Below are 15,701 nucleotides of genomic sequence, written 5' to 3'. Positions count from 1 at the left end.
AAGTCTTCACTGGAAGGTAACACAGCAAATATCTCTTGAAAATATTTTGCGATTTAGCTCTCACAAGGAAAAGGTAAGAGTTTAAACATTCCTTATGTTGGACTATTGGAAACGTCCCTACCTGGCATTTGCCGGAATGAGGTTCGAGTCCCACTCAAGCTCGATAGTTTCTTGTAGTGTCTTTTGATAATAATAATAATAATAATAATAATAATAATAATAATAATAATAATAATAATAATAATAATAATAATTCTAATGATAACTTTAATCATTTCAATAATAATAATTTTAAGCATTCTAATAGTGTCTGCAACATCACCCTCCTTGTAATCTAAAGATAGCCGGTTTGTGGGAGCATATTTAATTATTTATCATCAGCAGCCATTGCCTGGCCTTCCCTGATCCTAACTTAGGTGGAGAGGGATTTTGGGCACTGATCATGAGTACATATAGTCAGTCTCTAAGGCATTATCCTCCTGTCTAGGGCATTAGCACTCTGTCCCCTTGCCTCTGCCATTCATGTGCAGCATTTAAACCTTTAGAGGGCAATGAGTTGCTCATTGAAATGGAGTATAGATTTAAAGAAATACAAAGACGAATATTCATAGTAACAGGGTTTTTAACGTTTAAATAACTTCAGAGGTAAGCGAAGATAAATGAAAAATTTATTTTAATGTTGTTTATGTTCTTAAAAAATTTTGTTTTAATCGTTCATTACTTCTATTGTAAATTATTTATTTCCTTATTTCCTTTCCTCACTGGGCTATTTTTCCTTATTGCAATCCTTGGTCTTGTAGCATTCTGATTTTCCAACCAGGGTTGTAGCTTAGCTAGTAACAACAACAACAACCACAACAACAACAACATGGCGAGAGTGGAAGGCAGGAAAGGCATCCGGCTTTGAAAAAATATTTGCCAAAACTTTGTATAGTAGCTAAACAGAAAAGCAGTATACAGTACTTTAACTTCTACAATACGTCATTTACATTGGCCTCAGCACCATCCTTTAAAATGTGGGTAGCAACAGATATTTAGAGCCTTTCGGATCTCAAAATACATCTAGCGATAAGGTAACTAGCCCCCTTGTTTTATGAACATTTATGTGTGCATTTTAAAACATTAATGATGAGTGTTCTCCGGAAAATATCTATCTACCCCAATGGGTTGCATAACGAGATAGAGATAGAAGAAAATTCTATCAATAATACTGTTTCTCAAAGTATCTTATGTCAGATGAAACACCTTCCGCTAGCTAAAAATTTATCTTGCAATATATACATCATATTTTTATTCAAAATAGCGAGATATCCTGGTAAGGGAAGGTTTAATCTTGGCATCTGGTTCAAGCAGCGACTTAATATCTACTGGGCAATCGTCTGCTGAGGATGCTAGCCGTGGTTTATAAAAATTTATAATAAAAAGCGTCTCACCAATTGAGCACGACGAGTAGTTATTATTATTATTATTATTATTATTATTATTATTATTACTTGCTAAGCTACAACCCTAGTTGGGAAAGCAGGATGCTAGAAGCCCAGAAGGGGGGGGGGGCAACAGGGAAAATAACCCAATGAGGAAAGGTAACAAGGAAAAATAGAACATTTCAAGAACAGTAACATTAAAATAACCATTTCCTATTTAAACAATAAAAACTTTAACAAAACACGAGGAAGAGAAATTAAATAGAATAGTGTACCCAAGTGTACCCTCAAGCAAGAGAACTCTAACCCAAGACAGACTGAAATTCAAGTTACCTCAGCAGATTTAAAAGTTTATTGTAGTATTGAATAACACACTAATATCTCTAGGATGTTCACCTTCACGAGTTCCGTGAGACCAGTAATTGTCACACTGTTAAAAAATTGAATTAGAAAAACGGTAAATGTCTGGCAACATTTATCCCACGATTTTTACCGTTTGAAAAAAAACGGATATATTGACGTAAAAGAGTGATATTGCGGTCACCAACCCGTAAAAAGTGATAAAAAAGTAGGGTAAAATTACGGTCGCCTGTATTTTACTGAAATACGGTTGAGAACAGTATATATTTACGGAGAATTCCCGATTAAAATTACGGTTTTTTTTTTTCTCTAACAGTGCATGAACAAGCCAGGTCGCTTTTGCCTAGAATAATTTTCTTCATCGGAAAGAGAAAGTGGGGCGTCACTGTGGCTTCTACAGGTGAATGTTAACTTTTGACTCATTACTTAAACATATTAAAAGCAGAAAGATATATATATGTTTAATGTAAATAAAATATGATTCAAAACTTCTATTAAAAAATATTCATGACTACATATATTTCTTATTTAAAAACATATTTAGATAAATAGTAAAATTTGAAATTGTAAATACAGTATATGTAAATTAAATAAAAAATCATTCATGTAAATTTATGATGATGCATATGTTATAAATTGTAAGATTGGAAATGTGTATTTCATAATAATAATAACAAAAAAATAGTGCTCCATAAGCTAGAGAAAGCTGAACGATAATTAAAGAGGTTTGCAGGTTGGGTACACTGTTCAATGTGGTAATGTCCCTGACTGGTGATCGCCAAACTGGGGTTCGAGTCCCGCTCAAATTTGTTAGTTTCTTTGGTCGCTGCAACCTCACCATTCATGTAAGCTAAGGTTGGGGGTTTAGGAGAGTCTATAGGTCTATATGCTGAGTCATAAGCAGCCATTTCCTGGTCCTCCTTGGTCCTAGCTAGAGTGGAGAGGGGGCTTGAGTGCTGATCATATGTATATATGCTCAATCTCTAGGGCATTATCCTGTTTGATAGGGCAATGTAACTGTCCCTTGCCTTTGCCACTCATGAGAGGCTTTTAAATCATTAAAACCTTTGAACTAAATTCTACCTTTTAGCGAGAGCAAACTCCAGGTTTAATGTTTAAAGGTCGCTCATGAATACCAGAGTCAAGGACAGTTATATATGATCAGCGCCCAACTAGGACCAGGGAGGGCCAGACATTGGTTGCTGATTGCTTAACAGGTAGACCTCTAGGCTACCCAAAAACCGCCATTCTTAGCTCACATGGATAGTGAGGTTGCAGACACTATGAGAAACTAACTTTAGCGGATCTCGAACTCCAGTCCAGCTGATCACTAGGCGGGGATGATTCCAATAGACTATATTGAAACCCGGTAGTCATCTATCTCAACCATGCTGAACTTAGAGAGAGAGAGAGAGAGAGAGAGAGAGAGAGAGAGAGAGAGAGATGTTAAATTCATTGCAATACAACCATGAAATCATAACTAATAATTAAAGATGCCTAAACGAAGTAATTACCATTCTCACCCAGTTGGAAACACATTACTTATCTACTCTCTCTCTCTCTCTCTCTCTCTCTCTCTCTCTCTCTCTCTCAGTATAATCAAATTACCAACTGATTCTAATCATAACAAGAATATAATTCCTTTATTTCAGCTCTTTGTCTTTTCATCTTAAGAGGAAATATTTCCATCGAGAATTACGAATATAGTAATTATCCTCATTACGAGTGTACGAGACCCGTCATAAATGACGGCTAAATATCTAGATGTGCACATATATGCAACCACCTCTCACCAGGGTATGACTACTTTCCCTACACCCCCTAACTGAGGGACGGGGAGACATCGAGCAGTGACCGGAAATATAATATGTATATGTGTATATATATACATGCATATATATATACACACACACACATATATATATATATATATATACACACACACACACACATATATATATATATATATATATCATATGCATATATATATAATTTTTTGTGTATATACAATATATATTTAATTTTATATATATATATATATATATATATATAAAATAAATATATATATATATATATATATACATATACAACCAGACTCTTGCTCTTTATCATATAGTAGAAATTATTACTCAAAGTAAGAGATAAACCATTTTTGAAAATATTAAAAATATAAAATAACAATATCAATCATTCCCAAAACCTTTAAAACACTCCACTTGTAAAGATTCCATCTCTCTCTCTCTCTCTCTCTCTCTCTCTCTCTCTCTCTCTGCAAGATTCCCACCCCTGTCTTTCTTTGTCTTAGGAATTCTTGGGGGTCCACTTCATGTATAATTGACTTTCCGTGTAGCGCGTCAAGTCATGTGCAAAGCCCTGTCTCCGACGATTTGCACATTTCAAGAATTCCCTACTCTTTCCATGTTTTGCTTCAAGTCGGAATGCAAATTTTATAGCTGCATACATTTGCATCTGTTTCTTTGTCCAATGTGTCAGCATGCAATATATTTATGAAGTATTTTCCATATGACGATAAAATGATAACAATAATAATAATAACAATAGTGATAAAAATAATAATAATAATAATAATAATAATAATAATAATAATAATAGTCCTAATAATAATAGTTATAATAATAATAAAAATATTTATAATAATAATGATAATAACAACAACAATAATAAAATAATAATAATAATAATAATAATAAAAAAAAACAATAATAATAATAACAATAATAATAATAATAATAATAATATTAATAATAATACTTGATAAAAGATTGTTTCATTATTATCATTAGGCCTACTTCCTAAGCTACAACTCTAGTTGGAAAAGCAGGATGCTATAAGCCCAGGGGCTCCAACAGGGAAAATAATCCAGTGAGGAAAGGAAACAAGGAACAATGAAATATTCTAAGATCTCCTATATAAACTATAAAAACTTCAACAAAACAAGAGAAAGAGAAATAAGATAGAATAGTGTGCCCGAGTGTACCCTCAAGCAAGTACTTTGTCCAATATGTCAGCATGTAATAATTTATAAACTATTTTCTATATCACAATGTATCTTTGATCAAAGATTGTTTTGCTAAACTAATCAAAGTGTACTTTGTCCAATAGAGAAGCATGTAATATATTCATCAAGTATTTTCTATATCACAATGAATCTTTGATAAAAGATTGCTTTTATAAATTAATTAACGAGTACTTTAACCAGTATGGAAGCATGCAATACATTTATCAAGTATTTTCTATATCACAATAAATTTTTAATTAGACTATTTTTCTAAATTGATTAAAAAGTACTTTACCCAATATGTCAGCATGTAATACATTTATGTGTTTTCTATATCAAAATAAATCTTTGATTAGATTGTTTAGCTAAATTAATTTAAAAAGTACTTTGCCCAATATGTCAGCATTTAATATTTTTATCAATTTAAAAAGTACTTTGCCCAATGTGTCAGCATTTAATATTTTTATCAAGTATATTCTATATCACAATAAATCTTTGATACATTTATTAAAGAGTACATAAATCCCAGTATTTTCTCTTTAATTTTGTAGGTTATTATAAAATAGAGGATATTCTAACAACAAGTAAGAAAAATAAATGGACGTGGTAAGGACATATACTGATAATTACAGATAATAGATGGACATTAAGGATAACAGAATGGGTCCCAAAAGAAGGCAAAAGAAGCAGGGAAGGGAAGAGAAGGCGAAGGATTGACGAGCTAAGAAAATTTGCAGGTGTAGACTGGCATAGAAGACCAAAAACAGATGCGAGTGAAAGGACATGTCTGAGGTCTTTGTCCTACAGTGGACTAGTTATGGCTGCTAACAATGATTATGATGTTTATTTTACTGTTGTTACTCTTCTTAAAAATTTTATTTTTCCTTGTTTCCTTTGCTCACTGGGCTATTTTCCCTGTTGGAGCCCCGGGGCTTATAGCATCCTGCTTTTCCAGGTAGGGTTGTAACTTAGTAATTAGAAATAATAGTGGTAGTAGTAGTAGTAGTAATAATAATATTATTAATAATAATAATAATAATAATAATAATAAAAAAAAAAATAATAATAATAATAATAATATATTTATCAAGTATTTTTTATATCATAATGAACCTTTGATAAAAGATTATTTTGCTAAACTAATAAAAAAGTTCTTGAATCTCATCATTTTCTGTTTACTTTTGTAGGGTATTAAAAAGAGGACATTGATTTGCCATTGCAATTTTCTGTTTACCTTTGTAGGGTATTAAAAAGACGACCTACCGATTTACCAGTGCATTTTTTCCACCATCAAAGCAATGGAGCAAGCAAACGCCCGACTATAACACCAGGCAAAGTTAACTAAACTGTATATAAAAGATGCTAGGCGAACGGGGGCAGCACAACGCTTTTATGTAGGTCAGGCCTGAAGGACAAAATCAAAAGAAAGGTGTAGTAAAGGGAAGAGAATTGACTCTATAGCCGAAGGGGGCCGATAGACCTAACTTTTAAAAAAGAGAATTTAATAGGACTCCCGAAGGAATAGAAAAAAAAAGATGAAAGAGAATTTGCAGACTGCCATGGGGGAGAAAGGAAGTCTTCAAACCTACCAATAAGGCTTTTGTTAGTCTTTATTGGAAAACAATTGGAAGCGCTGGCCTTTCGGGATGTTTAACCTAGCCGCCTGAGAGGAACAGAATTTCTATCATGTTGGGAAGAACGAAACACCTTTCAAGGGCAGGGGGGAGTGAGGGGGAGAACGAAAGTATAGAGAGGATATATAGGATAAAGTTTTAGTCCCCAATTTTTCTTTGATTCTTTTCATACAATGGAGAAAAAAACTGAGACAGTTCTTGAAACAAAAGCCATATACGAGAAAAAGAAGGGTGAGGTTTATATGATTTTTTTTCTTTTTTAGTTTAGAAATGGAAAATAAGCCATATTAATAACATAAAAAATCAGATTTTTTAAAAGCATATTTGGTACTTTGTAACAAGGTAGCTCTAAAAAAATAATTGGAACAACTTGAACCTTATAATTTTGATGAACTACAGGTAAATAAAATATACACTGTTTAAAAAAAAAAACCTGTAAAAATATATTGTTCTTAGTCGTGTTTCAGAAAAATACAAGCGACCGTAACTTTTACCGAACTTTGTTTTTATCTTTTACAGGTTAATGACCATAATATTGTATCTTTACTAATATATATCCGTTTTTAAAACGGTAAATGTGTGGCAACATTTATTCCAAAATTTTTACCGTTTTTATGACAAATTTTAACAGTGTAGATAGATATATAGATAGTATAGATATTATATATATATATATATATATATATGTGTGTGTGTGTGTGTGTGTGTGTACATATATATATACACACATATATACATATGTAACGAATTGATTAGCTAAACAAATTCATCTTAAAGAACTTGATAATCAACTGCAATTCATTTTACAGAATACGATTCTACGAAGATACACATGAAATATAATAAATATTCCTGAACTAATTATTACTATCATTATCATTATTATCATCATTATGACTATTATTATTAGCTAAGCTACAATGATTCTGTTCTTCGAGGAGTGATCGGTTTAATCCTTTAGTGAAACCAAAACACTAAGTAAATATGACTATAATTTAAATCAGAAAAGTGGTCGTCTTTATATGAAAATATCCAAACTAATATTTTCCAAGATGAAGCAACGATGCAAATATCAAAATTCATGCTAAAATATATATACAAATACAGCAAAATTAGTTACACAGCAAATAATAATAAGCAAAACCCAGGAATGTGTTTCGAGGCAGATATATTACTGGTTTTAAAAAACGAAGCAGAAAAAAACGTAAACTTAACGAGAAAAGAATATGACAGAGGCAATTAGAAACACAAAATCAGGCGAGGAATGAGATCCAAAGCTCTTGACCTTTGCACCCTGCGAACAAGCAATATATCCATCTAGTTGGACGCAGGAAGATGGATGGAGATGCAGTTGCCTTGTGTTGTTGAAGGTGGTAGGAAGAGAGACCAGGATATTACATAATCTCTTCAGTGTATCATTCTCCGATTACAGTTTGGTACGTGAAGTGATTTTCAATAAAATCTCAGTTACCCATTGCGAAAAAAAATGTATAATAAGTACTTTTTTTAAACAATGAGGAGATGAATAATTTAGGAATAAAATTTCAGCTATCCATTGCGAAAAAAATGTATAATGCGTACTTTTTTTAAACAAAGAGGTGATGAATAATTTAGGAATAAAATTTCAGCTATCCATTGCGAAAAAAATGTATAATGCGTACTTTTTTTTTAAACAAAGAGGTGATGAATAATTTAGGGATAAAATTTCAGCCATCCATTGCGAAAAAATGTATAATGCGTACTTTTTTTAAACAAAGAGGTGATGAATAATTTAGGGATAAAATTTCAGCTATCCATTGCGAAAAAAATGTATAATGCGTACTTTTTTTTTAAACAAAGAGGTGATGAATAATTTAGGAATAAAATTTCAGCTAACCATTGCGAAAAAAATGTATAATGCGTACTTATTTTTTAAACAAAGAGGTGATGAATAATTTAGGAATAAAATTTCAGCTAACCATTGCGAAAAAAATGTATAATGCGTACTTTTTTTTTTTTTTAAGCAATGAGGTGATGAAAAATCAATATCGTAATTAAGATTGGTTAAAGAGAATGTTAGGCGAAGGAATAAGAATAGGGTTGTGGTGGCATATTGTCGGACTAGGGTTCGAGTCCCGCTCAAGCTCGATAGTTTCTTGTAGTGTCTTCAACCTCACTATCCTTGTGAGCTAAGAACGAGAGGTTAGGGGTAGCCTACATGTCTACTTGCTTAGTTATCAACAGCCATTGGCTGGCCTTCCCTGGTCTTAGCTTGGGTGGAGAGGGGACTTGGATGGTAATCATATTCATGAGTGGCCTTTAAACCACGACAAATTCTCATTCAAATGACTCTCCTCGTCTACTTTATTTCTTCCTCCTTCTATGTATTCAGTCTAGATATATATCCCAATCTATTTAGTAAATTTCCCCCACCAATTTGTTATTCAGTCTAGAAAAATATCCCAATCTATTTGGAAAATTTCCCAGACCAATCTGTTATTCAATCTAGAAATATATCCCAATCTATGTAGTAAATCCCCCACCCCCCAATATGTTATTCAATCTAGAAATATTTCCCGGTCTATTTAGTAAATTTCCCCGACCAACCTGTTATTCAAACTAAAAATATATCCCAATCTATCTATAAGATTTCCCCTACCAATCTGTCATTCAATCTAGAAATATATCCCAATCTATGTAGTAAATCATCCCACCCCCCCCCCCTCAATCTGTCATTCAATCTAGAAATATTCCCCAATCTATTTAGTAAATATCCCCCACCATTCTCTTATTCAATTTAGAAATATATCCAAATTTATTTAGTAAATTTCCCCCTACCAATCTGCTATTCAATCTAGAAATATATCCCAATCTATTTAGTAAATTTACCCCCACCATTCTCTTATTCAATTTAGAAATATATCCAAATTTATTTAGTAAATTTCCCCCTACCAATCTGTTATTCAATCTAGAAATATATCCCAATCTATTTAGTAAATTTCCCCCACCAATCTGTTATTCGATCTAGAAATATATCCAAATCTATTTAGTAAATTTCTCCCACCAATCTGTTATTCAATCTAGAAATATATCCCAATCTATTAAGTAAATTTCCCCACCAATTCTGTTATTCAATCTAGAAATATATTCTAATCTATATAGTAAATTTCCCCCACCAATCTGTTATTCAATCGAGAAATATATCCCAATCTATTAAGTAAATTTCCCCACCAATCTGTTATTCAATCTAGAAATATATTCTAATCTATATAGTAAATTTCCCCACCAATCAGTTATTCAATATAGAAATATATCCAAATCTATTTAGTAAATTTCTCCCACCAATCTGTTATTCAATCTAGAAATATATCCCAATCGATTAAGTAAATTTCCCTACCAATCTGTTATTCAATCTAGAAATATATTCTAATCTATATAGTAAATTTACCCCACCAATCTATTATTCAATCTAGTAATATATCCCAATCTATTAAGTAAATTTCCCCCACCAATCTGTTATTCAATCTAGAAATATATCCCAATCTATTAAGTAAATTTCCCCACCAATTCTGTTATTCAATCTAGAAATATATTCTAATCTATATAGTAAATTTCCCCCACCAATCTGTTATTCAATCGAGAAATATATCCCAATCTATTAAGTAAATTTCCCCACCAATCTGTTATTCAATCTAGAAATATATTCTAATCTATATAGTAAATTTACCCCACCAATCAGTTATTCAATATAGAAATATATCCAAATCTATTTAGTAAATTTCTCCCACCAATCTGTTATTCAATCTAGAAATATATCCCAATCGATTAAGTAAATTTCCCTACCAATCTGTTATTCAATCTAGAAATATATTCTAATCTATATAGTAAATTTACCCCACCAATCTATTATTCAATCTAGAAATATATCCCAATCTATTAAGTAAATTTCCCCCACCAATCTGTTATTCAATCTAGAAATATATTCTAATCTATATAGTAAATTTCGCCCACCAATCTGTTATTCATTCTAGAAATATATCCCAATCTATTAAGTAAATTTTCCCCACCAATCTGTTATTCAATCTAGAAATATATTCTAATCTATATAGTAAATTTCATCCACCAATGTGTTAATCAATCTAGAAATATATCCCAATCTATTAAGTAAATTTCCCCCACCAATCTGTTATTCAATCTAGAAATATATTCTAATCTATAGAGTAAATTTACCCCACCAATCTGTTATTCAATCTAGAAATATCTCAAAATCTATATAGTAAATTTCCCCCACCAATCTTTTATTCAATCTAGAAATATATTCTAATCTATATAGTAAGTTTCCCCCACCAATCTGTTATTCAATCTAGTAATATATCCCAATCTATCAAATAAATTTCCCCCACCAGTCTGTTATTCAATCTAAAAATATATTCTAATCTATATAATAAATTTCCCCCACCAATCTGTTATTCAGTCTAGAAATATATTCTAATCTATATAGTAAATTTCCCCCACCAATCTGTTATTCAATCTAGAAATATATCCTAATCTATCAAGTAAATTTCCTCCACCAATCTGTTATTCATTCTAGAAATATATTCTAATTTATATAGTAAATTTCCCCCTCCAATCGGTTATTCAATCTAGAAATATATCCCAATCTATTAAGTAAATTTCCCCCACCAATCTGTTATTCAATCTAGAAATATATTCTAATCTATATAGTAAATTTCCCCCTCCAATCTGTTATTCAATCTAGAAATATATCCCAATCTATTAAGTAAATTTCCCCCACCAATCTGTTATTCAATCTAAAAATATATTGTAATCTATATAGTAAATTTCCCCCTCCAATCGGTTATTCAATCTAGAAATATATCCCAATCTATTAAGTAAATTTCCCCACCAATCTGTTATTCAATCTAGTAATATATCAAAATCTGTTTAGTAAATTTCCCCCACCAATCTGTTATTTAATCTAAAAATATATACCAATCTATTAAGTAAATTTCTCCCCCACCAATTTGTCATTCAATCTAGAAATATATCCAAATCAATTTACTAAATTTCTCCCACACCAATCTGTTATTCAACCTGGAAATAAATCCAGAAATCTGTTATTCCATCTAGAAATATATCCCAATCTATTTAGTAAATTTTCCCCACCAATCTGTTATTCAATCTAGATCTATATCCCAAAATATTAAGCAAATTTCCCCCACCAATCTGTCATTCAATTTAGAAATATTTCCAAATCAATTTACTAAATTTCCCACATCAATCTGTTATTCAATCTAGAAATATATCCAAATCTATTTACTAAATTTCCCACACCAATCTGTTATTCAAACTAGAAACAAACCAACAAATCTGTTATTCCATCTAGAAATATATCCCAATCTATTTAGTAAATTTCCTCCACCAATCTGTCATACAATTTAAAAATATTTTCAAATCAATTTACTAAATTTCCCCCACCAATCTCTGTTTGTCTATCTCCCGTTTAACTTCTTAATTTGCCCCTAACAATTTTTTTTCACAAAATAACAACGTCAAATACAGGTAATAATTTTCCCCGAATAGAAACGTTGATCAGAAAAAGGGCCAGAAAATTGTCATGAAAGTTTTTGGTCTTCGAGACTAATTGGCCTCTTTCCACCTCCGACTTTAACAAAAGTTTATAAGGATTTGAGAGGAACCTTTCGTGTGATTTATGGTGTCTTACAGTTGAGAGATATTGAAAAGATACTTTGTTGTTTGGGTTGTTATGTGAAAAACAAAATATAGTAGCTTATTATTTAAAGTTATATATATATATATATATATACTGTATATTTATATTTATATATATATATATACTGTATATTTATATTTATATATATATATATATATATGTATATATATATATATATATATATTGTATATATATATAAATATACAGTATATATATAAATATATATATATATAAATATACGGTATATATATATATATATATATATAAATATAAATATACAGTATATATATAAATATATATATATATATATATACATATATATATATATATATATATGTATCTATATATATATTTAGGTATATATGTCTGTATGTATATATATATATATATATATATACATATATATATATATATATATTTATACGCACACACAAACACATTTATACAATATATATATATATATATATATATACATATATATATTCATGTATATATACACACATTTATACAGCATATATATATATATATATATATGTGTGTGTGTGTGTGTGTGTATAGTGCATATATATATATATATATATAATATATATATATATATATATATAACCTTTTATAAATAAATCTAAATATAAATGCTTTACAGTAAATAAATATATGCATACGTACGTACGCATATACAAAAGAACATACTGAAACAAGTAAAGTCCTAAGAATACCGATCCACACACTACACTACACAGTACCCAGAACAGACTCTACCCACTTAGCGATGCTGTTCACCCTAATGGTAAGATAATTCAGTCAATAGGATAATTACTGACCTCCATTGGCGCAAGGGTGTGTGTATCCCCTGGGTGCGTGTGGGAGGGAACGACCCTTGGAGTAGGCCCTGAGGGGAGGTCTTCGTAGATGATGCCGTTGGTAAGATCGCTGTTAGATTTGCTGGGACCACGACGTCCTCTCTGTCTTCTGTATCTGAAAAGAGGCGTTTGATATCCGTAGAGTTGTGATAGGATGATTATATTTATTCATTTATTTATTTATTTATTATTATAATTATTATTATTATTATTATTATTATTATTATTATTATTATTATTATTATTATTATTATTATTATTACAAGCTAAGCTATAACACTAATAGGAAAAGAAAGATGCTATAAACCCAAGGGCCCCAACAGGGAAAAATAGCCCAGTGAGGAAAGGAAACAAGGAAATAAATAAATTACAAGCAAAGTAATATGCAATCAATATATATTTTAAGAACAGTAACGACGTTAAATTAGACCTTTCATATATAAACTATATCTTATCACTTTCCTCACTATATATAGTGAGGAAAGTGAGAAAATTCCTAAGATATATAACTCGGAACTCTACACTATAAATCACCAGTCTCTGGAGACTGATAAAAAAAATAATAAATATACTCATAATAATGGGCAATAAAGGAAAAAATACCATCTGTAATAACTTTTTTTATTACATATACCAACATCAGTCCTAATCATTGTGAGAGATTACTAATGATAAAAGCTTGTAAATATATTGTAAAATTTTATTTCTATATTTTGTACTTCTATATTGTAAACAATTATTTTGATGTATTGTAATTAATACCCATTGTATAATGGAAATAAACATATTATTATTATTATTATTATTATTATTATTATTATTATTATTATTATTATTATTATTATTATTATTATTATTATTATTATTACTCTCAAGACCCTGTTTATCTTTAAAAGTAGGAATCAATAATGATGAGAGATGAAGTTATCTGAAGTTTTATCTATAGATATTAATATACCTAGTGAACTAACATTACAGTATTATTGGTGATAAAGATATGTATCCTTATTCTAATTAGTGGTGCGGTTTATATATTAAAGGCGGAAAATTGGAGACCAATTCACTTTTGAAAATTAAAGATAATAATTTTGATAATTTTAATATCAATAATATTTTTCAGAATAGTAATAATTTTAATATCTCTCTATCAATAATAATTTTAATCCTTTTAATAATAATAATAATAATAATAATAATAATAATAATAATAATAATAATAATAATAATAATAATAATAATGATGATTTTAATCATTATTATTAATAATCTTAAGGATATTTCTAATAATACTAGAACAGAATAGTGAAACTAGAGATTAAATAAAAATCTAAATTTGGTTTAAAGGACGAAAGTAATTTTTTCGCTTTAATCTATTATAGATAAACTTTATCTATCTGTTATAACAGATTAAACCTAAACAGCAGTGAACCATGTAATAAAAATAAGATAATCTTGAAAAAATGCTTTATAGAAAGAAAAATATATGTATAAATTTAGTGATAGGAAAACAAGTGTTATTTCGATAAAATATAACGTATTTTGTCACATAAAAGATTGACTCAGATATATTCTTACGATAAAAAATTTTCTATTTCATACCATAAAAGATTGACTCAATTTTATTCTTTTAATAAAAAAAATGGCTATTTTATCATAAAAAAAAATATTGTCTTTGCTGTATTCTTTCGATAACAAATTAGATCTTTTATCCCATAAAACACTGACTCACTTACATTATTTCGATAAAAAATTAGCTAATTTATCCTATAAAATATTAACTAAGCAATATTCTTTCGATAAAAAATACCTATTTTATCCCATAAAAGATTAACTTAGCCTTAGTCTTTCGATAAAAAAAAAAAATGAGTTATTTCATCCCATAAAAGATGGACTCATCTATATTCTTTCGATAAATAATTAGCTATTTTATCCCATAAAAGATGGACTTAGCTATATTCTTTCCATAAAATAATTAGTTATTTTACCCTATAAAACACTGACTCAGCTATACTCTTTCGACAATAAATTAGATATTTCATATCAACAGACAGACTCATCTATATTCTTTCGATAAATAATTAGCTATTTTATCCAGTAAAAGATGGATTCCGCTTTATTCTTTCAGAAAAAATTAAAATGGCTATTGTATCCTATAAAAGGTGAACTAATCTTTATTCTTTCGATAAAAAATTTGCTATTCCATCCCATAAAACACTGACTTAGCTATAGTATTTCAATAAAAAATTAACTATTTTATCCATTAAAAGATGGACTTAGCTATATTATTTCGCTAAGAAATTAACTATTCTATCCATTAAAAGATGGACTTAGCTACATTCTTTCCATAAAAAATTAGCCATATCATCTCAACACACTAACTCAGCTATATTCTTTCGATAAATAATGACCTATTTTATCCCATAAAAGTCCGATTAAGCTATATTGACTCTCGAGGTACGTTTACCCTCTTTGGTAATAAAGAATCCGTTACATCAAAAGCGATATTAGATTTTTCCAACCACCTTTTCCTCCGAGCTTCTGGTAACTTCCCCCAAAAAACCGATATATCTCCTTTCGTCTGCCCACACCGTGGGATACTTTTAAAACTAGATCTCACGTACTCCAAACGACATTTGGAACAGATGAATTGATAGACGGTTGACACGCGTGGTGAAACCAGCTGAATCTCCC

At 29.8% G+C, this 15,701-nt stretch overlaps 1 protein-coding gene across 1 annotated transcript in view; it reads right to left on the bottom strand.

Moving 5' to 3' along the window:
* LOC137632431 (mucin-12-like) overlaps window positions 1–15,701 on the bottom strand; it is a 73,272-nt gene that overhangs the window by 55,751 nt on the left and 1,820 nt on the right. The window contains exon 2 of the mRNA XM_068364362.1: window positions 12,972–13,125. Within this exon, the coding sequence (XP_068220463.1) occupies window positions 12,972–13,125 (154 nt within the window). The remainder of the gene's footprint in view (window positions 1–12,971; window positions 13,126–15,701) is intronic.

This window comes from Palaemon carinicauda, chromosome 41 (genome assembly GCF_036898095.1).
Source record: "Palaemon carinicauda isolate YSFRI2023 chromosome 41, ASM3689809v2, whole genome shotgun sequence".
Lineage (NCBI taxonomy): Eukaryota > Metazoa > Arthropoda > Malacostraca > Decapoda > Palaemonidae > Palaemon > Palaemon carinicauda.
Note: the sequence above shows the minus strand (reverse complement) of the source record. Positions and strands in the feature narration are given on the sequence as shown.